Source organism: Oncorhynchus tshawytscha, linkage group LG01 (assembly GCF_018296145.1).
Source record: "Oncorhynchus tshawytscha isolate Ot180627B linkage group LG01, Otsh_v2.0, whole genome shotgun sequence".
NCBI lineage: Eukaryota > Metazoa > Chordata > Actinopteri > Salmoniformes > Salmonidae > Oncorhynchus > Oncorhynchus tshawytscha.
The window spans coordinates 46123060-46145898 of record NC_056429.1 but is presented as its reverse complement, the minus strand read 5'-3'; the positions used below and the strand labels follow the sequence as shown (position 1 = coordinate 46145898).

At 43.5% G+C, this 22839-nt stretch overlaps 1 protein-coding gene across 2 annotated transcripts in view; it reads left to right on the top strand.

Annotated features, from left to right (window-relative positions):
- Positions 1-3512: 3512 nt before the first annotated feature.
- The window catches only part of LOC112251644 (sarcoplasmic/endoplasmic reticulum calcium ATPase 1-like), a 31687-nt gene continuing 12360 nt past the window's right edge, over positions 3513-22839 (top strand). Inside the window, exons 1-17 of one of the 2 annotated variants that reach the window (XM_042321997.1) lie at positions 3513-3563; positions 3779-3915; positions 5248-5265; positions 7709-7791; positions 9856-9960; positions 10432-10570; positions 13971-14051; positions 14590-14675; positions 14916-15071; positions 15434-15575; positions 16063-16229; positions 20685-20773; positions 20857-20959; positions 21113-21244; positions 21423-21548; positions 21719-21937; positions 22500-22611. In XM_042321997.1, the coding sequence (XP_042177931.1) occupies positions 3798-3915; positions 5248-5265; positions 7709-7791; positions 9856-9960; positions 10432-10570; positions 13971-14051; positions 14590-14675; positions 14916-15071; positions 15434-15575; positions 16063-16229; positions 20685-20773; positions 20857-20959; positions 21113-21244; positions 21423-21548; positions 21719-21937; positions 22500-22611 (1876 nt within the window). In that variant the 5' untranslated portion in view covers positions 3513-3563; positions 3779-3797. Of the gene's footprint in view, positions 3653-3778; positions 3916-5247; positions 5266-7708; positions 7792-9855; positions 9961-10431; positions 10571-13970; positions 14052-14589; positions 14676-14915; positions 15072-15433; positions 15576-16062; positions 16230-20684; positions 20774-20856; positions 20960-21112; positions 21245-21422; positions 21549-21718; positions 21938-22499; positions 22612-22839 lie in introns of both variants that reach the window. The other variant, XM_042321986.1, reaches the window with a different exon arrangement.

Sequence of the window (22839 nt, the reverse complement as noted above, 5' to 3'; positions counted from 1 at the left end):
AGAAATCAGCAGTGAATATAATAAATCAACTCATACTTTCAACTTTTATCTTTCTAAATAAAAGATTATTTAGAAAGATATAGTAAGTAAGGAGAAGTTTGTTCAAATCCATGCCAACATCGGCATTCCAGTCCTCTGTAGGCAGCGGCTTCAGTAACTGCTAGGTTAGTCCACCCCAGGCCACCATACTTCAGACGACAGTCTTCAAGCACCTTTTCCCCAATTGTTTCAGCACAATTCTCCTCTCTAAAACTCACTGAAGCACCGTAGAGGAGCGAGCGGACAGACCGTCGTTCCATTGGACATCTGTTTATCAAGCGGCCGCATTAACACCGTGAAGGATGACAAGGAGGACGAGGATGACACTGGTGGTAGTGATGGTGATAATTAGTACGGCGAAGGCTAGGTGGGGTCGAACACTGGACCTTCACAGCTTAGGTGAAAACACGGCCGGTTACCAGGCAACCGTGTCCCTGCCTAGGCCTTGTAAGGCTCGGAGTGGCAGTGAGGCTGAGGGGTTGACGGCTCTACCAGCAAACCCCCTGCGGCTAAATATAACTCAGAGGAGAGAGGGGAGGAGAGAGATTGAGAGAAAGCCTGAGAACAGAGAAGATAAGTGAGTAATATGGGAAGACAGTATTGAGGAGTGACAGTTGAGAAAGCAAGTGAGAGAAAGAGTAAAGAAGAAAAATGAGAGAAATAGGAGAGAGAGATAGGGAGAAGAAATGCAGTGTTAAAGGCGGCCGGAAGGGTACAGTAACACTAGCTTATCCCTTCTGTCTTCTCTGGGAAATCCTCAACTGCAACCCCCACCTGTCTCCTTTTACCTAAAACACCCAAGGATAACCCTACCTATTAATAGCAAGTGTTGTCATCTGTCACCGGAGAAATGGGCCCTTCTGGACAGTTAACTATTTTCCCCCCTGTCCTCTTTGTAGCCCCTCTCCCATTGTGAAATATCCCCAGTCAACAACAGATATTCCCAATTGTTCTCAATCCATTCGTAGCCAAAACATTCCTATTTCCTACCGTCTGTCACTAGTCACTCACTCTCCAACCACCATGTTCTTCTCTATTGCTATTGGCCAGGGACACCTGGAGATGTTGTGAAACATATATTTTTTTTTCTTTCTTTCAGTATTCAGTTTGAATTGAATCCTGAAGATTTATTTGTATTGATTCATGGGGTCTCCTCAATATTCCATTGAGGCAAGCATCTATCCAAAAAAGTATCTTCAAATCATCGCCGTTTCGCGTAGCTAATTGCGCCCTGGGTCAACAGTGAGTGGCACCCCAGGCTAGCTGCCACCTGTGGAGAAACCCTCCTCCAATTCAATGTTAGTAGCAGATAGTAAGCATAGCATGTTAGGTCTAGCTAGTTAGCATAGCATAGCATGTGAAGTCTAGCTATTTATAGTAGCATGTTAGGTTTAGCTACTTTCTATAGTATATCATGATAGGTCTAGCTAGTTAGCATAGCATGTTAGGTCTAGTTAGTTAGCATGACATAACAATACATGTTACTGTAACCTTGGTCTGAGAGCTAGCCAGTTAGCATAACATGTTGCGAAAACAAAGCCAGTTAGCATGGATCATAACTAGCTAAATAGCCTTTCAAGTACATTTGGTTGTCATTTAGATTGCTGGTTATGTACCAGCTAATGTGACATATAGAGCTGTTGGTCAGTAGGGCCTATATACATTTTAGAGAAAGACTTAATGGCTGTTTACAAGTGAGGGATTGCTTGTTTACAGTCTCTTCGAGGTGTATTTTGGATGTAGACTTTAGACTGAGGTGAAGATGAAATGGTTGGCAATGGGGGTTAGGAGGTGTTGAAAATAAACAGGGGGGCTCCAATTGCTTCTCTAAGCAAACAGTCTTGCAAGATGAGACAGGTCGTCTGTCTCCAAGAAAAACTGCCACTCTCTGGATATGAGCGTAAACCACAAACCCTCAGTGGCCAACTGAGTCAAACGATTCCTGCTGATTTATCACCCACAAATCAAGGGTGAAAACAGGCTGCCTAAGTATGGTTCTCAATCAGGGACAACGATTGACAGCTGCCTCTGATTGAGAACCATACCAGGCCAAACACAGAAATACCAACTCATAGAAAAACAAACATAGACAACCCACCCAACTCACGCCCTGACCATACTAAAACAAAGACATAACAAAAGAACTAAGGTCAGAACGTGACAGTCACGAGATGTCCCCTTCCATACAGCAGTGTTGGATTTAATGCATTCTGGGATTTTTATCTGGATATTTTTTTTAAATTAAAGGAATTATGAATTATTATAGACAACCCACAACCTGATCTTGGAATGTTTCCAGACCACTATAATCATAAAAAAATTGTTCAATACCACATTCAATTAGTTTTAACCAAATTTGAATAGGTCCAGACTCTGCTAGAGGCCATGCACTGTGGGTGACAGCAAGCACAAGTAATCTGCGAAGAGCCGGCATTTAACCTCTTAATTGTGGAGACTAACACCAAGGACTGAGGATTTTTCTAGAATAGTGTCCGAATTCATTGATGTAAATATTGAAGAGCATGGGGCTGAGATTGCAACTATTCCAAAGGCCCCACCCTTGGTTAAAGAATTCTGTTCTTCTCTTGCCAATATTGACGCTGCACCTGTTTCCCCCCCTAAATAGTCATATCTGTTATGCCATTTCATTTAATTATGTCATACGTTTGACCCCCTACACTGCTTTCAATAACTTTATAGAACAGTCCTGTACGCCAAATAGAATTAAATACTTTTTGGAAGTCAATAAAGCGAGCATACACTTTGGTCTTATTGTGGTGGACATGTTATTCTATCAGGATGTTTAGGGTGGAAATATGATCGGTCGTGCGATGTTTGGGTATAAATCCAATTTGGTTTTTACTCGAGACATTGTTGCTTATTAAGGAAGTTTAAAACTCACTCTGTACTCTCTGTCTGCCTCTCTCTCTGTCCCCCCTCTCTCTCTTTATCTCTATCTGCCTCTCTCTCTCTGTACCCCCTCTCTCTCTTTATCTCTATCTGCCTCTCTCTCTGTACCCCCTCTCTCTATATATCCTATATATCTCTATCTGCCTCTCTCTGTACCCCCCCTCTCTTGCCTCTATCTGCCTCTCTCTCTGTACCCCCCTCTCTCTTTATCTCTATCTGTCTCTCTATCTTTACCCCCTTCTGTCCTATCTGCCATACATACTGTAGCACACTGGACCCATCATTCAAAGCCCCCTACCTCTCATTCAAAGCACCGCTGCCCCCATCTCCCCCTCCCTGTTCTACTGACCATGCTCGATCCGAAAATGTATCTTATTTTCAGTTTGATGGCACACAGCGGACCCCCTCTGCAGTTGGTGCCCAATTCTTCCACACGTGACCCCCCCTCATAGGGTCCTCCCGGCCCACCCACCTTTGCTCCCCTCAGCCAATGAGGTGCAAGCGCATGGTGAGAGAGCACCAATCGCCTCACTTTTGTGTCCATATAAAACTTTTCAGGAGCTTGTGCCAGGTTGCACTTTCTGTCAGTCCAGGGCTCCAGTTTTGCCAGAGAGGTGAGAGAGAAAGAGCAGTGAGAGAGAGAGGGGAGAGAGCGAACAAAGGGGGTTGACAGGTTTTATCCCCATCCCACACTTTTATAGTGGTGGGTAACAATTAATTTCTCTGGTTGTAAAACCTCATAACTGGAGAACTACCTACTGCACCAAGCCACGCATTACCGGATAGACGTGTCCTAAACGTATCTTTGTTTTGTTCTCTTGTCCTGAAGAGTCTCCTGTTTGGTGAGGATGGAGAATGCACACGCAAAAGATTCGGAAGAGGTCGTGTCATACTTTGGTGTCAACCAGACCACCGGCCTCACACCAGAACAGTTCAAGAAGAACCTGGCCAGATATGGTCACAACGGTGAGAAAGAGAGACTGTGATGGATGGATGGATAGATGGGTGGATTGATGGAAAAGCATAGAGAGACCAAGGGATGGACAGAGAGACATGGAGGTGGATAAGAGGAGGGATAGGGCTTGTTGGAAAGATGATGGTGAGGAGGAAGAAGAGAAGGGGAAAAGGAGGAGGATCTGGTTGGGTGTAGAGGTTTGGACCCAAAATGGGACTCATTGGTGCTAAATGCTGTGGAAAGGATGAATGCGATGGAGGGACCGACAGACAGCAACAGGTGTTCCACTGGCTTGGACAACAGCTAGTCTTTGTTTTGGTTATGACCAGGGGAAGGTCGGATGTTGTCTCTTTGTGATTGGCTGCTGGCTGGCTGACTGACACATTGGCGCGCGGCAACCAAAATGGTTCACGTGACCTTGTGATGGTGTGTCAGATACCATTTCAAGGTCAGCGGCACCAAGGGATGCTTGGGTAGTGTAGTTTGTGATCAGTCCAGTACAGGCTCCCTATTGTGGTTGATTGGTTGGTTTCCATAAGTTCCTGACAACTTCTACTTGCATATCTGTTGTATCAATCCTTTCATTTTTGTATATTTGCAGTTAGCACACTTTATAATAACATTGAGTGGCTAAGCATCAGCCAAGATATACAGAGACAAAAGTTAAGTTATGAGGCTTATGATAATATTTTATAAAAATGTTTCCTCTTGGTCATCCATGCGTAAATCATGATATGAAGCATTGGTATAGTCATTGTCTCATCCAACCAATGAAAAGCAATGACAGACTCAAGGCTCTAATTGGCTAACCAATCAGAGGTCGGTGAGAAGGACAAAGGTTTTCTATGGCTACTGTAGGGCCGAACTGGGACAAACCAAGGCCCTAACACTTGTTTGCAAAAGAAAACCACTTAGTTTGACCCTTTAGAAATAAAGTAGAATCACAGTTGTGCAATGCCAGTTCTTTTGTTTGTTCACATTTTTGCTTTTGCATAATTTGAAGATTTGAAATTAGTTCAGAGAGATTTCAATCCTGATGTAAGTTATCAATGAAAAGGTGGATGACATGAGCAAAGTAAAGGTTTTTAGCTAATTAACTATAGTCATGTGTATCAAGTGCAAATGTTTGCACCTGTATTTTCAAAGACCTGATCTGACCGTTAAACAGGCGGGAACAAAGGCTTCGTAAATCTAGTCCTTTACATTTAACCACAGTGTATAATTAGCATTTCTGCTATCAAAGATAGAGGTAGTAGGCCTAATGCTATCCTCAATTAGCGATGTTAGTCGCAAATAGCAATGCTATGCTAATAATCTCCTCTCTTCGCTTTCCCCTTTTACAGAGCTACCAGCTGAGATTGGTGAGTTACCAACGTTTATCTTTTCCCCTCACACACCTGTCTGTGGTCGGTCTGCACACACACTCCTATTTCCGTCCCAGTGTCCGGGAGGTTACACATCCCATCAGTCACACTACCTCTTTATTTCTTGCCACACACACATATAATCACACACCTGTTGTTCTGCTTCCTGCCTGGGATGATGGGCATTCTGTCAGTCTTGACATCTGTCATCACAAACCCTCCAGACATTCTGAATTGCCCATTTGGATTGGTTGCTGTAGGGTAGCCATATTTCTTATCCAAATCTGATGCTTGACAGGGAGTGGCTACACACTTCAGAGAGAAGGAAGAGGAGGATGTGAATGGGATTGCTCTTGTTGTCAGACTTGTCATAACCCTGAAAGAGGAGTATATTCCTATGCACAGATCTGTGTCCTCACTTACCCATCCCATCTGTCACACAAAACCTTGAAAACCCAGAAGTAAAAACTTGCATGACTGCGTCAGATGCTTCAGTTGGGTTATCACTAGTTTACACAGTCACAAAGTCATAAACCACACCCTATTTCCACAGTTTCTCTTCTTAAAATCTGATTTGAAACCCCAGGCGGCTGGTGGCACCTCAGCTGGTGGCACCCCAGTAATGGCTGGAACAGAATATATAGAATGGTATTGAACACATCAAGCACACGGTTTCCATGTTTTTGATACCATTTGATTCACTCCATCCCAGACATTATTATGAGCCTTCCTCCCCTCAGCAACCTCCGGTGTTTTAAACCGAACCCTAACCTTAACATTACGCTTAACCACACTTCTCTTTATGCCTAACCCTAACCTTGACTTAAGACCAAAAAAAGGTCATTTTTGCTTGGAGACATTTTTTATGAAACACACCACTTTGACTTTGTGGCTGTGTTATCTAGTGGAAAACCTTCCAGTCGTGTTGCGTGTGTCTGTCTACCCATGAGAGATTATTATCACACTGACTATCCCTCCCTGTAACGGTTATGATTCTCACATCTGACAGTACTAAATCATCATGATGCCAATAGAGACATTAGCAATGGTCATTGGAATTGTTAAAAGGTTTTAAGAACAATTCTAATTAAATGCAACAGTTGGACAATGGATGAAGGTACTCCAAACTTTTAGAATTTTTATAAACCATCAGATATTGACTGAATTATAGCACATAAAACATTTTACTGAAAGCTGACAAATATTGAATGGAGTCCAGGGGTTTAGGTGGGAATTTAGGTGTTCAATTTATTGTAAAATTTCAACAACAAAAATATTTGTTATATATATTTTTTTTTCAATTGTGTGTTACAATAATGGAAAGTATATGTGCCTAATTTGCATAAATACACTGGGTGTATTTGCATATATTAGCACACTAACATAAAGGAGAGAAACAAGGCTGCAGCAACCAAACACTTGCTCTGTCTACCCTATTTGCACTCACCTACGCTGTCTAGGCTGCCTCATTAATTACTGTTGTTGTCACTTTATTTTGCATAATTGAACAAGTGTGTCAATAACAGGATACCCTCGGATTAAAAATCAACACGCTTGGCTCTAGATTAGAGCTACTTTGCATTGTTTGCGAGATCAGACATGCACTACATGATCAAAAGTATGTATGCTTGTTGAACATCTCATGCCAAAATCAGGGGCATTAATATGGAGTTGTTCCCCCCTTTGCTGCTATAACAGCCTCCACTCTTCTGGGAAGGCTTTCCACTAGATGCTGCGGGGACTTGCTTCCATTCAGCCACAAGAGCATTAGTAAGGTCGGACAGTGATGTTGGGCGATTAGGCCTGGCTCGCAGTGGGTGTTCATCCCAAAGGTGTTAGATGGGGTTGAGGTCAGGGCTCTGTGCAGGCCAGTCAAGTTCTTCCACACCGATCTCGACAAACCATTTCTTTATGGACCTCGCTTTGTGCACACATTATAATGCTGAAACAGGAAAGGGCCTTCCCCAAACTGTTTCCACAAAGTTGGAAGCACAGAATCGTCTAGAATGTAATTGTATGCTGTAGCGTTAAGAATTCTCTTCATTGGAACTAAGGGGCCTAGCCCGAACCATGAAAACAGCCCCAGACTATTATTCCACCTAAACCAAATTTTGCAGTTGGCACTATACATTTGGGCAGGTAGCATTCTCCTGGTATCCACCAAAGCCAGATTTGTCTGTTGGACTGCCAGATGGTGAAGTGTGATTCATCACTCCAGAGAATGCTTTTCTACTGCTCCAGTCCAATGGCGGCGAGCTTTACACAACTCCAGTCGATGCATGGCATTGGCATGGTGATCTTAGGAGTGTGCAAAGCTGTCATCAAGGCAATGGTTGGCTACAGCATCCAATGACATTCTCTCTCTCTCTCTCTCTCTCTCTCTCTCTCTCTCTCTCTCTCTCTCTCTCTCTCTCTCTCTCTCCTCTCTCCTCTCTCTCAGGTAAGACCATCTGGGAGTTGGTCGTAGAGCAGTTTGAGGATCTGTTGGTCAGAATCCTTCTGCTGGCTGCCTGCATCTCTTTTGTAAGTAGACAAAATGTTGTCACTGATTTTGACCGACTATGGAGTATAGATATTGCTATGGGTTACAGAGAAAATATTGCAGAGTAATGACACAAGACAGGGTAAAGTGATGTTATCTGGTCTGCTCCTCAATAATTGGTGTGATGAGAGCAAGGGGAAGATATTCATGTACTGATAATACCTACTGAGTCCTCTCAGATCTCCACAAGTGCATAGAGAGTAGAGTCTACACAGGTCGATATGTTTGGGTGTATTTATGTGTTTGTTGGTGTTAGCACCTGTAAGATCATTGTGAAGTCACTTCCTGTCAATTTCCTCCTTCCACATCCTCTCCTTACCCCAGTGCAGGATGGGTAAATGTTTCAGCGTAGCAGGTGTGCATGGTGGCAGAGGCTCTGAGATGACACTGACAGCTAACACACACACACACGCGCACACACACACACGCGCGCACACACATGCATGCACACAAGGTTACATACCTGCACTATGAAAGACACATACTGTACACACACAGGTCAGTTATGCTTTGCGCACACGCACACACAGAACACATGCTGTGACCGGTCAGGTTATATTTCATATGGATTGATGTCCTCCCTCTCTCCTTCCCTCACTCCCTCGCTTACTCACTCACACACACTCGCACATTCACTCTAGGAATCCCTCCCCCCTCCCTCCCTCCCTCTCTCTCACTATTTCATTTCACTGTTGTCTCCCATCTGCCCTCCTGTCTAGCTCTCTCTCTCTTCAAATCTGTTTTGGAGTAGAGGGGTGACATAATGTTTTAACCCCCCCACCCCAACCCTTTACACTCTGTCCCTGACCAGCTGTCATTATGGCCTTAGAAAGAATGGTGTGTGTGTGTGTGTGATGTACTGTGTGTGTGCGTGGTGTGTGTGTGTGTGCGATGTACTGTGTGTGTGTGTGTGTGTGTGTGTGTGTGATGTACTGTGTGTGTGTGGTGTGTGTGTGTGTGTGTGTGTGTGTGTGTGTGTGTGTGTGTGTGTGTGTGTGTGTGTGTGTGTGTGTGCATGCGTGCGTGCGTTTGTATGGCAAGAGGGCGCGAGGGGAGAGAGAGCGTGTTATTTTAAGAGAGTCTCAAGCCAGGCCGAGAAACTGTATCCTTCCACAAAGGTCAGGGATGAAAGGAACAAAGGATTGCCAGCGAGAGAGAGATAGTATTGCACAATGGCATTGTTTGTTTCAGATGACAGGTACATATAGTATATGGTTGAGAAAGACACTGTAATGATAGTAATATGTCATTGATAAATGCATAATATATAGTTAATATACTGTATAAATATATAAATGCATTGGCAATATCAGTGTAATGTTTTTCAGGTGCTTTCAAATAAAGTTTTGGAATGGAAAGGTTCTATGGTACGTGTGAGTCGGCTTCAATGGATTTCAACGCAGTATATTTTAGAATAGAGAAGACAGAGAGGATGAATGACATGGAGATCTTAAAAGAGAGGGAATAACATAATAAATGGATAGAGACAACAACAAAAAATTAACAAACAAAAGAAAGAAAGAAAGAGAGAAAGAAAGAAAGAAAGAAAGAAAGAAAGAAAGAAAGGGAAAAGAGATGGAAGAATGAAATCTTTGCACTAAGGAACAACAGAGTAGAGAAGGGAAAGGCGATGGAAGAAGGTAAAAGAGAACGGTTTGGAGAAAGGAATAGGGAATAAAGGATAATGGATGGATGTATACAATAATGGAGGGATGGAGGGATATCTCTCTTTCTCTGTGGGTTAGATTGCTTCTTCCTCTGCTTCAGTGGACCATAACTGATCTGTGTCCATGTCAACACAGCCCCTTTCCTAAACAGACCAGTGACAACAACTCGTTACACAGTCACGTACACGGACGTGCATACACACGTGAAGAAACACACACACACAAAACTCCCTCTATCACACATGCACGTGCACGGACACACAGACAAAAAAGGCTGGCATATAGTGGGAAAAAAGTGTTTCTGTTACGGGCGCATATTGTCAAGTGTCATAAAAGTGCATTCCATTCCATTATCTCCTCACTCCCTCTTGCTTTCAGGTGCTGGCCTTGTTTGAGGAAGGTGAGGAAACAGTCACAGCCTTTGTGGAACCCTTAGTCATCCTCCTCATTCTCATTGCTAATGCCATCGTTGGAGTCTGGCAGGTCAGTTAGTTGAAACACATACACACGCACGCACGCACGCACGCACACGCACACGCACACACACACACACACACACACACACACACACACACACACACACACACACACACAATACATCACGTGCGTTAGTTTACCCGTTCAGGGTCAGAATGTATTACCCGCGGGGTGGGGGAGGGGTGTTATAGGGGGAAATGCATCAGCCCCCAAACCCACAGTAAAAAATACAGAGGGACGATCGGGTTACCGCAAGCCACAAGCAGCGGGTCCATATTGGCCTTGTGGTGGTCATTTGGAAACTATGCACAAGGATTCACACATAGGGGGGTTATGAGACAAGGGAGCGGGGAGGGGGTGGATGTGATGGGTGTAGGGGGTGGGCATATTGGCATAAGTCAGGCTTTACACTTCTGGAAGGGAGGTCAGGAGGAATAGGAGGAACTGATGTTCTGTGGGGTTATTGTTGCCCTGAAGGAGCGCAATGCAGAGAGCGCCATCGAGGCTCTGAAGGAGTATGAACCTGAGATGGGGAAGGTTTATCGGTCAGACAGGAAGAACGTCCAGATGATCAAGGCCAGGGAGATCGTCCCTGGAGATGTGGTGGAGGTGTCCGGTAAGATTCAGATTCAGTGATTCAGATTTACGTAATAACTGTATAACCCCATAAACACTGATCTGGGTTCGGTTTTTTTTCTCTCCTAATGACTAAAGGGCTCAGATTTAGGCTTAAACTGATCCTAGATCTGTGACCAAGGGCAACTTCTACCCCTATAAGCCCAAGAGCTGTAGGCCCAGTTCCAAGTCGACCCTTAGCCCCAATACCCACAAGCCACTAAAATAAATGTAGATCTGATGTGAGTGGAAAAACAATCTACCTTGCCTATCAGAGATTAAGGTGTAGAGATTAAAGCATATGGCCCTTTTTACAACAATTTTTTATCACAAAGTGTACAATTTGTCACAAAGTGCTTGAATCTGTCAAATCCTCTCAGATGGACATCACGTCTTTAGGATTTGCTAATATATTATACCACCTCTTCCACAAAATCAAGGCCTTAATACCCATAGTGAATATTGCCAGTCTACTGGTTGACAGGCACTTCCCAAAGGGCACTCTATTCACTTTATAGCCATAGGGCTCTGGTCAAAAGTAGTGCACTATATACTGTAGGCCGTAGAACCCCTGAGGGTACTTGGCCTATCCACAGAGTGTACTTGAGAAGACTCATGACACCATAGAGCTACTGGTAAAATGCACATGAGGGGGTACTTTGGGGGTACTCAGGGCAGAGTACAATTCTGTACTGTAACTGAAAAAGATTGGGAACCACTGATGCAGGATATAGAGTGCCATTTGGAATGTATACCAGCGCCTGGTCCTGGGTCAGACTGGTTTATCCCTCTCATGTTTAAGGTTAGGTTTAGGGTTGGCTAATCTGATCCTAGTATAGATTAAGGGACAGATTTGACTAATAAGGGCCCATTTTACAATTTAATGCATGTTGTTCATTTGCAGGCACAATTTCCAAATTTAGCAGGTGATCTACTAAGAACAAACACTATAATCAATGCATTACATTTACATTTGACATTTTACTCATTTAGCAGATGCTCTTATCCAAAGTGTCTTACAGTAGTGAGTGCATACATTTTTTCTTTCGAACCCACAACCCTGGTGTTGCAAGTGCCATGCTCTACCAACAGAGCCACACAGGACCTGCACCAATGTACTAGATGTGTGGCTTGGACATGTGAATGAGTGTGTGTGTGTGTGCCCGTGTGTATATGAGAGGGTAAGAAAGAGAGAGAGGGATAGAGAGTGTATGACAATGACTAAGTGTCATTGTGTGAAGGATGGAGGGAGGGAGGGAGGGAGGGAGGGAGGGAGGGAGGGAGGGAGGGAGGGAGGGAGGGAGGGAGGGAGGGAGGGAGGGAGGGGAGGGAGGGAGGCTATCCTTGTGTCCTTGAGACAGTGGGTCATTTTAAGGCAATCAGAGGGTAAGAGAGAGGGAGGTATAGAGAGAATGAGAGAGAGAACAAGAAAGAGATGGTATATAACTGACAGTAATACATAGTGGAACCATCATCCATTTTGTTGTTTATTTATTAGCCATCCTTTATTTATTTTTTATCATCTTATTTTTCTTTCATAAAACTGATCGACCGAAGATTCCACAATACAACAGCAGTAGTGTTGTACCTGTATACATGATTAGATGTGCTGTTATTATTACTACTGAAATGAACTGTATTTCATTATCCTCATTGCATTGTACTGAAATGCTGTACCACTATACTTTTTTGGCAATATCTACAAATTGTATTTCATGCCAATAAAGCGATCTGAATTTGATTTTGAATTTGAGAGAGAGATAGAGAGTTAATGTGTATGCTTATTACTAACACCTGTCTCTCTCTCTCGCTCTCTCTCTCGCTCTCTCTCTCGCTCTCTCACTTTTTCCCATATACCTGTTCTCTCCATATCACTGTGTCTCCAAGGTCTTGCCCTCTCTGTCTTTCTCTCCCTCTCTTTCTGTCTGTCTGTGGGGTCAGCTTTCAGTGTCACTATTCATCCACAGTGTTAAAACTAGTGTCTCTCTCTCTCTCTCTCTCTCTCTCTCTCTCTCTCGCTCTCTCTCAATAGTTTAGCAGTCTTATGGCTTGGGGTAGTAGCTGTTAAGGAGGCTTTGGTCCTAGACTTGGCGCACCAGTACCGCTTGCTGTGTGGCGGCAGAGAGGACAGTCTATGACTTGGGTGACTGGAGCCTTTGACAATTTTTGGGGTTTTCCTCCGACAACGCCTAGTATATAGGTCCTGGTTGGCAGGAAACTTGGCCCCAGTGATGTACTGCGCTGTACGCACTACCCTCTGTAGCACCTTACAGTCAGATGCAGAGCAGTTGCCATACGGTGATGCAATTGGTCAGGATGCTCTCGATGGTGCAGCTGTATAACTTTTTGAGGATCTGGGGACCCATGCCAAACCTTTTCAGTCTCCTGAGGGGAAAAAGGTGTTGTCGTGCCCTCTTCACGACTGTCTTGGTGTGTTTGGACCATGATAGTTCGTTGGTGATGTGGACACCAAGGAACTTGAAACTCTCGACCCGTTCCACTACAGCCCCGTCGATGTTAATGGGGGCCTGTGTTTGGCCCGCCATTTCCTGTAGTCCACGATCAGCTCATTTGTCTTGTTCATATTGAAGGAAAAGTTGTTGTCCTGGAACCGCACTGCCAGGTCTCTGACCTCCTCCTTATAGGTTGTCTCATTGTTGTCGGTAATCAGGCCTACCACTGTTGTGCAGTCAGCAAACTGAATGATGGTGTTGGAGTTGTGTTTGGCCACGCAGTCGTGGGTCAACAGGGAGTACAGGAGAGCAGGTGAGCAATACCTCAAGACTTCTTTAATATTAGACATCGCGCATCAGTTGTTATTGACAAATAGACACACATTCTCACCCCTCGTCTCACCAGACGTAGTTTCTCTGTCCTGCCGATGCATGAAAAATCCCGCCAGCTCTATATTATCCGTGTCGTTGTTCATCTACGACTCGGTGAAACATAAGATATTACAGTTTTTAATGCCCTGTTGGTAGGGTAGTCTTGATCGGATATCATCCTTTTTGTTTTCCAATGATTGCACATTGGCCAATAGAATGGATGGTAGTGGAGGATTACTCACTCGCCTACGAATTCTCCGAAGGCAGCCCAACCTCCGCCCTCTTTTTCGCCGTCTTTTCTTCATGCAAATGACGGGGATTTTGGCCCGTTCCCGAGAAAGCAGTATATCCTTCACGTCTGACTTGTTAAAGAGTAATCGCTGTTCTGATGTCCAGAAGTTATTTTCGGTCATAAGAGATGGTAGCAGCAACAATATGTACAAAATAAGTTTAAAAATAAATTACAAACAACACAAAAAAACTAACAAAATAACACAGTTGGTAAGGAGCCCGTAAAATGGCAGCCATCCCCTCCAGCGCCATTCTCACAGTGTATGTTTTTTTTTCTTCCCCCAGTTGGTGATAAAGTCCCAGCTGACATCAGACTCGTCAAAATAAACTCTACTACTCTGCGTGTTGACCAGTCCATCCTCACCGGTGAGTGATATTATCAACTCTGTCTTAACCCTCTTTACAAGACTACAATGGAAATAAATTAGGTCTGTCAGAGTTAATCAGTTAACTCAAGTTAACTTTTTGTAATTTCAGTGCACTTTTTTCTCTCTCTCTCTCTCTCTCTCTCTCGATTAATCTCATTGTCTGAAAGCGTTGAATCTGAAAACACTGAAAACATCCAAAATACATAATCTATACAGCTAAAATCTACAATGCCATGTAAAAACAAGTTGACATTGAGGTTAAATAAAGTGTGCTATCTCAATTTGGCCAAAATAAAATAAATCTATTTGACTAACCATTATTTTAGACCAAATCAAGACGTCAATATTCTTGATATGTTTTTTTTTGTATGAAAAATCTTAAATTACATTCGGAATTTGCAATAAAATCCCGAGTTAACTTTATTAAGTGTTTTTAATCTTTTGACAGCCCTAATATAAATACATGTAAAACTATTTTGTTGTAAAAATCACTCTATCTGCCTCACTCTATCTGCTCTGTCTCTCTCCTCGCTCAGGTGAGTCTGTCAGTGTGATCAAGCACACCGATGCCGTCCCAGACATGAGAGCTGTCAACCAGGACAAGAAGAACATGCTTTTCTCTGTGAGGGACTCTCCTATATATTTATCCATCTATCTATTTTTCTATTCCTCCATCTCAGAATCTCCGTCAATCGAACTGTTGTTTTCCACACTCCTGCCCTTCTCTTTATGAGCCTCTTCCACTCTTCATCTCCTCCACCGTTACAGCCTTAATTGACCACTCCCCTCTATCTCCTTCTCCCCCTCTCTCTCCCTCCCTTTCCCTCGCTCCCTCTCTCCCTCCGTCTGTCCGTCCTTCAAGGGCACCAACATCGCTTCAGGCAAGGCTATCGGCATAGCCGTGGCGACTGGTGTCTCTACAGAGATCGGGAAGATCCGCGACCAGATGGCTGCGACAGAGCAGGAGAAGACCCCCCTGCAGGCCAAACTGGACGAGTTCGGAGAGCAGCTCTCCAAGGTGAGACAAACAGCTACTACTACACTACTACTACTGCTACTACTACTACACTACCTTAGTTGTTGCAACAAGATTAGTTTCCCCGCTGCCTTAAAATGGTCAAGTAGCCACATTTTGCCAGTTTTGATTTGATACAACAAAATTTCACCCAAATTACAAAATGACAGTGGGATTTGAGCCACACATGGTAAAATGTAAGCATTTAGAAACAGTGTCAGGGAAATAAAACCAAGTCATACCTTGTCCATAGACTTACAATGTAAGGAAACCAATAGTGTATTGATAACAATTGCATTATATATGCATTATATATTTTAAACCAGGCTTTATCTGACAACCTTTTGTTGTCTATTCCATAACAGGTCATCTCCCTGATCTGTGTTGCCGTGTGGATGATCAACATTGGCCACTTCAACGACCCCGTTCATGGAGGCTCCTGGATCCGCGGGGCCGTCTACTACTTCAAGATCGCTGTGGCCCTGGCTGTGGCTGCCATTCCTGAGGGTAAGCACATTTTTATTTATTGTATTTATTTTACCTTTATTTAACCAGGCAAGTCAGTTAAGAACAAATTCTTATTTTCAATGACGGCCTAGGAACAGTGGGTTAACTGCCTGTTCAGGGGCAGAACGACAGATTTGTACCTTGTCAGCTCGGGGGTTTTGAACTTGCAAACTTCCGGTTATTAGTCCAACCCTCTAACCATTAGGCTACCCTGCCGCCCCTGATACTGGACTAGCACTAATCTAATCTAAAAAGTCTAGATGGGTCAAAATAAAGTGGACAAAAGTCAATCAACCAATCACCCTTGAGACTATGTTAACCTGCTGAGCTAAAGCCTATGTAGCAGATCTAATGCAAATCTTCAGGTCTCAAGCAAGGTTTCTCATCACAAGAACATGAACATGGTTCACTGCCTAACTAATAAGACCCTTTCCCCCTCTCTCTCTCTACCATCTGTCCCCCTTCTCCCCCTCTCTCTCCCCCCCAGGTCTGCCCGCTGTGATCACCACTTGCCTGGCTCTGGGTACCCGCCGTATGGCCAAGAAGAATGCCATCGTCCGCTCCCTGCCCTCTGTGGAGACCCTGGGCTGCACCTCCGTCATCTGCTCCGACAAGACCGGCACCCTCACCACCAACCAGATGTGTGTCACCAAGGTGGGTAAACACACACACACACACATGCACACGTGCGCTGTGCGTTCAAACATACACACACACACAACACACACACACACACACACACACAAACGCACCAGTGATCCACCACACTGTAAAAAAGGTGTGGATTCAACATACAATTGTAAGGCAACCAGCAGCAATAGGAGTCCCATCACAATCCTATTGCAGCTGTGTGCCTTATAATTGTACGTTGAATCAACCTGAATGCCATTATTATTATATATTTGTATTATTTATTTATTTAACCTTTATTTAACTACAATCCTATTGCAGAACACTCACAATCCTATTGCAGAACACTCACAATCCTATTGCAGAACACTCACAATCCTATTGCAGAACACTCACAATCCTATTGCAGAACACTCACAATCCTATTGCAGAACACTCACAATCCTATTGCAGAACACTCACAATCCTATTGCAGAACACTCACAATCCTATTGCAGAACACTCACAATCCTATTGCAGCTGATTCCCTTACAATTGTACGTTGCTATAAACCTCAATACTGGTTTGCAAAGTGATGTTTAATTCCTATTGGAATCCAGAGCGAGGATATCCAGCAATTGTAACTTTTATTCACCCGCAACCTGCATTGAGAATAACTGCTGGGGTAAGGAAGATTGATTATTGAGACGACCTAAATCATATACACTGGAACAGACAGCTCAGTAACGGGTGCAAAACGTCCAACTACTAATACATTAGATTAGTTTCTGAAAATGTACACTGAGTGTATAAAACATTAGGAACACTGACCAGGTGAATCCAGTATGAAAGCTAAGATCCCTTTTTGATGTCACCTGCTAAATCCACTTTAACCAGTGTCGACGAAGGGGATGAGACAGTTTAAATAAGGATTTTTAAGACAATTGAGACATGGATTGTGTGTGTGCACCATTCAGAGGGTGAATGGGCAAGACAAAAGATTTAAGTGCCTTTGAACGGGGTATGGTAGTAGGTGCCTGGCGCACTGGTTTGAGTGTGTCTCGAACTGCAACGCTGCTGTTTTTTTCACACTCAACAGTTTCCCTGTGTGTCAAGCCTGATCCACCACCCAATGGACATACTGCACAGCCAACTTGACACAACTGTGGGAAGCAATGGAGTCAATATGGGCCAGCATCCCTGTTGAACGCTTTCGATGAAGTCCAAACCCCGATTAACTGAGGCTGTTCTGTGGGCAAAAAGTGGTGAATATTAGGAAGGTGTTTCTAATGTTTTGCACACTCAGTGTACGTTATTTATTTGTAATCAACTAATCCGTGCCTTAAGAAAGTATTCACACCCCTTGGTTTTTTCCCACATTTTGTTGTTACAGCCTGAATTTAAAATACCTTAAATTGAGATTTTGGGCTCTATGTCAACAAACCTAATGCAGTGGTAAATCTAAGCACTGGCGGTAGCACTATAGGTTCAGGGGTATGTCAGAAATATTTTTGCTATTTTCACCACAACAATTATAGGCACAGTTGCTGGTGGTGGTGCGAAAGGGCTGGGTTTTGATAAATAAACCAGTTGTGGGTGTGTTGAGACTGGCCAATCAGAACATGCTCCATGGCTAAATAGGTGGTTGCTTCAAGTTGTGTATTTACAGTCTTTTGTGTATTGCGTTGTTATCAACTCCAATTTGAATGTTACTCCCTTATAGCCTAGTTCGTTAAATAGCCTGCCCCATATTTGCAACATAAGTTGAAAATGTTTGCAGTCGACCTGTTTATATAAGCATTACATTGCTTCAGAATGGAAATACATTGTTAAATAGGCTATAGCATTTGCACTGATATAGGGGCTCCTAGGCCTACTGTAAAGTGCAGTCTGGACATGCCAAACGTAGTCAATAAGCAAGATTACATTCACTAGGCTATTGATAAGGCCTAAAAAGACTGTGTATAATTGTAATCAAATTCTAATAAAAACGAAATGACATTTAAATAGGCTATGTCTAAATACAGATACAGGAACCATAATGGCTCCCTGTGGACATATAATACAGATACAGGAACCATAATGGCTCCCTGTGGACATATAATACAGATACAGGAACCATAATGGCTCCCTGTGGACATATAATACAGATACAGGAACCATAATGGCTCCCTGTGGACATATAATACAGATACAGGAACCATAATGGCTCCCTGTGGACATATAATACAGATACAGGAACCATAATGGCTCCCTGTGGACATATAATACAGGCATCTTAGACCATGAAGGGTTTTATGCACATCTAAACCTTTCACAGGTGCTGGATAAAGATCCAATATAAAGAGAAAGGGGAATTGTCCACAACATTATACTACTGGCAAATGTAATGTTTTATAAACATTATGGAACCATCTTACAGATCATATCTGCACCACAGAAATAGCAGATGAAAATTGCATTGCATTTGAACCATGTAGCAGCTTACTTAATCACCATAAACCCATGGATGTGAATATTTCTACGTTTGAAATATTGGATGTGAATATTTCTACGTTTGGTTTTCAATCAAAGTTATTGAAAAACAATCTGTTTTTTTAAACCAATGTCGTGGAATTATTCTAATCAAAAGGAGAGACTTTTAATTTCTTTAAAACAAGTTAACTTTATGATTTAATGACTGCAGTAACGGAGCTTGTCAACGACCTTCCCGTAGGTGATTCGTTGAGACCCCAATGAGCGGATTTGAACCACAGCATTTTATAGCAAAGTCCATCCTCCTGGATGTTCATGACAAAGATGTATGGAATGGGTCACAAGGTTAAGATTCGTATGAAAGATACTAATAATTCACAGCAAACAGTATCTGCTGTAAAGACTGCTCTCATTGTGTAGAAACTAGGGTCTGGCCCCCAACTCCATACTGGAGCCATCTCCATCCTGGCACCTCAGTACAGAAACACCAACTCATGCTATGGAATGTAGTCTTGTTAGTTTTATCACCCAAAGACATTGTAAATATTCTGTCAGCATTAAATCTCCCAGAGGCCCATTCTCAGTAAAACACACACAGAGAGTGTTCTATGAACCCCTTATTCTGTTGCATAAAATAACCATTTAATGCAATAACAGTATTTATAACATAATCTTGCAACACCAACAACAACATTTCTAATAAGGATTGGGTCAGAAGCTTGATGTCATAAATCACTTATCTCATTCGTTAGCATGTGTGCACAGGGCAAGCCTAAATGTCTTTATGCATAACATTCACGTTTATATACAAACTAGACTCCAGTCAATTGTATTGTTGCCTATGTCCTAGGGAGATTCTGGAAAAAAATACAGCATTGATATGGCATTATAGGAGGTTGGAATAGTTTGGAGGAGCGCGGGTGTCTTTGGTAACGTTAATTGGGTGAGGGGCGCTCTTTGAAAATGGAGATGGAAAGCCTACTCAAACAAGCGAAATGAAGTATGCAGGTATGGGAATTTTGAATACCAAATGAAAAAGCATGAGGGCCAGGCTAAAAAATATACACCTATGTGATGGTGCTAAACCAGCCTTGATTAAGGGAAGGATAGTCTATGCTTGGTTCTTAATCAAAGTAAACTGAATGGGGGGAAAATCAATAGTTTATGTTTCTAAATACTAGATTCAGCAGCATTAAATCACATCTCTCTTCCATGGGTACTCACTGTGCATCACGGCTGGATAGGCTGCACTTTCTCTCTCAAAATCTATGTAAGTATCAACTGCGTTACTGCTAAGACCTGCTTTTTATGAGTCTTAAAACTTCCCATTAGCACTGCATGAAATTCTCACTTTTGCATGTGTTTTTAAGGACATCTCAAATATTGCCACCCCTCCCCTACAAAGCTAGAGAGCTGATGTTAGACAGGTAAATTGCAGAACCTGGAGTTAGGGCTGGAAAATGCTAGTGCAAAATTGACAAAAACAAAAATGTCTAAAAACATGTTTTCACTTTGTCATTATGGGGGTATTCCGTGTAGATGGATTAGAAAATGAATCCATTTTGAATTCAGGCTGTTACAACAAAACGTGGAATAAGTCAAGGGGTATGAATGCAAAAATACAGGTATTGAAAACTCAAACTGCAATAAAGCGTGCTGGGAAACTAGATAATGATGGCTCTGCTTTTCAGTGGTTTTGAGCAAACATACATTTTGTAATTTTACTCATCAAGCTTGTTCAAATTCAGCTCACCTCGAGCAGAGTTTGTTGATTCAAAGTACAATTGTAAGGCAGCCAACTGCAATAGGATTGTGAGTATGCTTAACATTTGGGCATATACAGTAGCGGACCCAACATACATTGTTGCCTTTTAAAAATGTACTCACACATACATATGCACTCACACATCCAAAGTCCACCCAACTCACAAAATAACGGTGATTAAGAAATTGGTTCAGTTGGCTTTTTTAAATGCATAGTTAAGTAGTGTGTGTGTGTGTGTTGTCTTTGTGATGTGGTTCCAGATGTTCATTATTGACAAAGTGGACGGAGACAGCGTTTCTCTGGGTTCATTTGACATCTCCGGTTCCAAGTACACTCCCGAGGGAGAAGTGTGAGTATAGCCTGGAAACACACACATACGCACGCACTCACACACACACACCTGACTTACTGTCTTCTCCATCTCTCTCTCAGTACTAAGAACGGTGCGTTAGTGAAGTGTGGCCAGTATGATGGCTTGGTGGAGCTGTCCACCATCTGTGCTCTGTGCAATGACTCCTCTATGGACTACAACGATGTAAGTGTTTGTGAGTTTGCGTGCGTGTGTGTACATGCGTGTGTCAGCACTCAGTATCTGTATATATATATATGTGTAGCTGTTATTTTATGTATCTGATATGTGTATTAGTCTAGCCCAGATCTGATAGTGTCTTTCCCCTCTCTCCTGCAGACTAAGGGAATCTATGAGAAGGTGGGCGAGGCCACTGAGACCGCTCTGTGCTGCCTGGTTGAGAAGATGAATGTGTTCAACACTGAAGTGCGAGGCCTGTCCAAGCCCGACAGAGCCAACGCCTGTTGCTCTGTAAGTCTTCCTCCCTCCCTCCACCTTTCCTCTATCCCTCATTTCCTCCCTCACTCCAGTCCACCCTCTCTCACCTCCCTCTTTTCCTTCTGGCTCCCCTCTCCAACCTACTCCCCCATTCCATCCCTCTCATTCCTCCCTCTCCAGCCGACCCATGTCCTCTCCGTCTCTCTCCCAGGTGATCAAGCAGCTGATGAAGAAGGAGTTCACCCTGGAGTTCTCCAGAGACAGGAAGTCCATGTCAGTGTTCTGCTCCCCAGCCAAGTCCTCTAAGGCCGCTGTCGGCAACAAGATGTTCGTCAAGGTGAGAGAATACCGGCAACCGTCTCTATGGAAATGCTCAGAGTAAACGCCCCAGTGACGTTGTCATATCAGTAATCTCTATTAGCAATCTTGCAGTGATTGTTGATAAAGTTCCAAAATGCTCCTTGAGCCCTGACTGTTATCTCTCTCCCTCTATCTCTCTCTCCCTAGGGCGCTCCCGAGGGTGTTATTGAGAGGTGTGCATATGTGCGCGTTGGCACCACACGTGTGCCCTTGTCCGAGCCTGTCAAGAACAAGATCATGGCTGTGATCAAGGAGTGGGGTACCGGCCGTGACACCCTGCGTTGTCTGGCACTGGCCACCCGCGACACACCCCTCCGCATGGAAGAGATGAACCTCGAAGACGCCACCAAGTTCGGCGACTACGAGGTGAGAAAGGAGAGGAGAGAAAGGCGGGAGCGCTTCAGAGAGAGAGGGGGGGAAGAGGAATTTAAGTACTTACTGTATTAATTACTAGGTAAATAAAGGGGTTCCTGAGTTGCTCAGCGGTCTAAGGCAATGGATCGCAGTGCTGAGGCGTGACCGGAACCCCATAGGGTAGTGCACAATTGGCCCAGATTGGCCGGGGTCTTTCTTTGGCTCGTCGCGCTCTAGCGACTCCTTGTGGCGTTGAACGGGTGTTTCCTCCGACACATTGGTGCAGCTGACTTCCAGGTTAAGTGTGCAGAGTGTTAAGAAGTTTCAAAGGACGCATGTCTCAACCTTCACCTCTCCCGAGCCCATTGAGGAGTTGCAGCGATAAGACAAGGTCATAACTAACAATTAGGGGGAAAATGTATAATAACAAAACAACAAAAAATTTATAAGAATAATTACTAGGTAAATACAAACAATTCTACTGGAATTTCTATCTAAATTAATTGCATTCAAGCTTTATTTGCACAACAACTCATTTCATCATCTCCTCTCTTTCTCTGTCTGTGGTCCTCAGACTGACCTTACCTTCGTGGGCTGCGTGGGCATGCTGGACCCCCCTCGTAAGGAGGTCATTGGAGCTATTGAGCTGTGCAGGGCTGCTGGCATCCGTGTCATCATGATCACTGGTCAGTATACTGGACAGTAAAAATCTGCTGCTTTTCCTAAAGTTCCCTGGTTTCCTAGAAAACCCGGTTGGAAGTTCCCGGAATAAATACAGAATATCCGGTATACTCCAACCAGGAATTCTGGAAAACCTGGGATTTTGGGAAAGTTACCCAATTTTTGCAACCCTAACTCACTTTTTCTCTCTGTCTCCTTGCCTTTATCATTCCCACTGTTTCCATCCATCTACC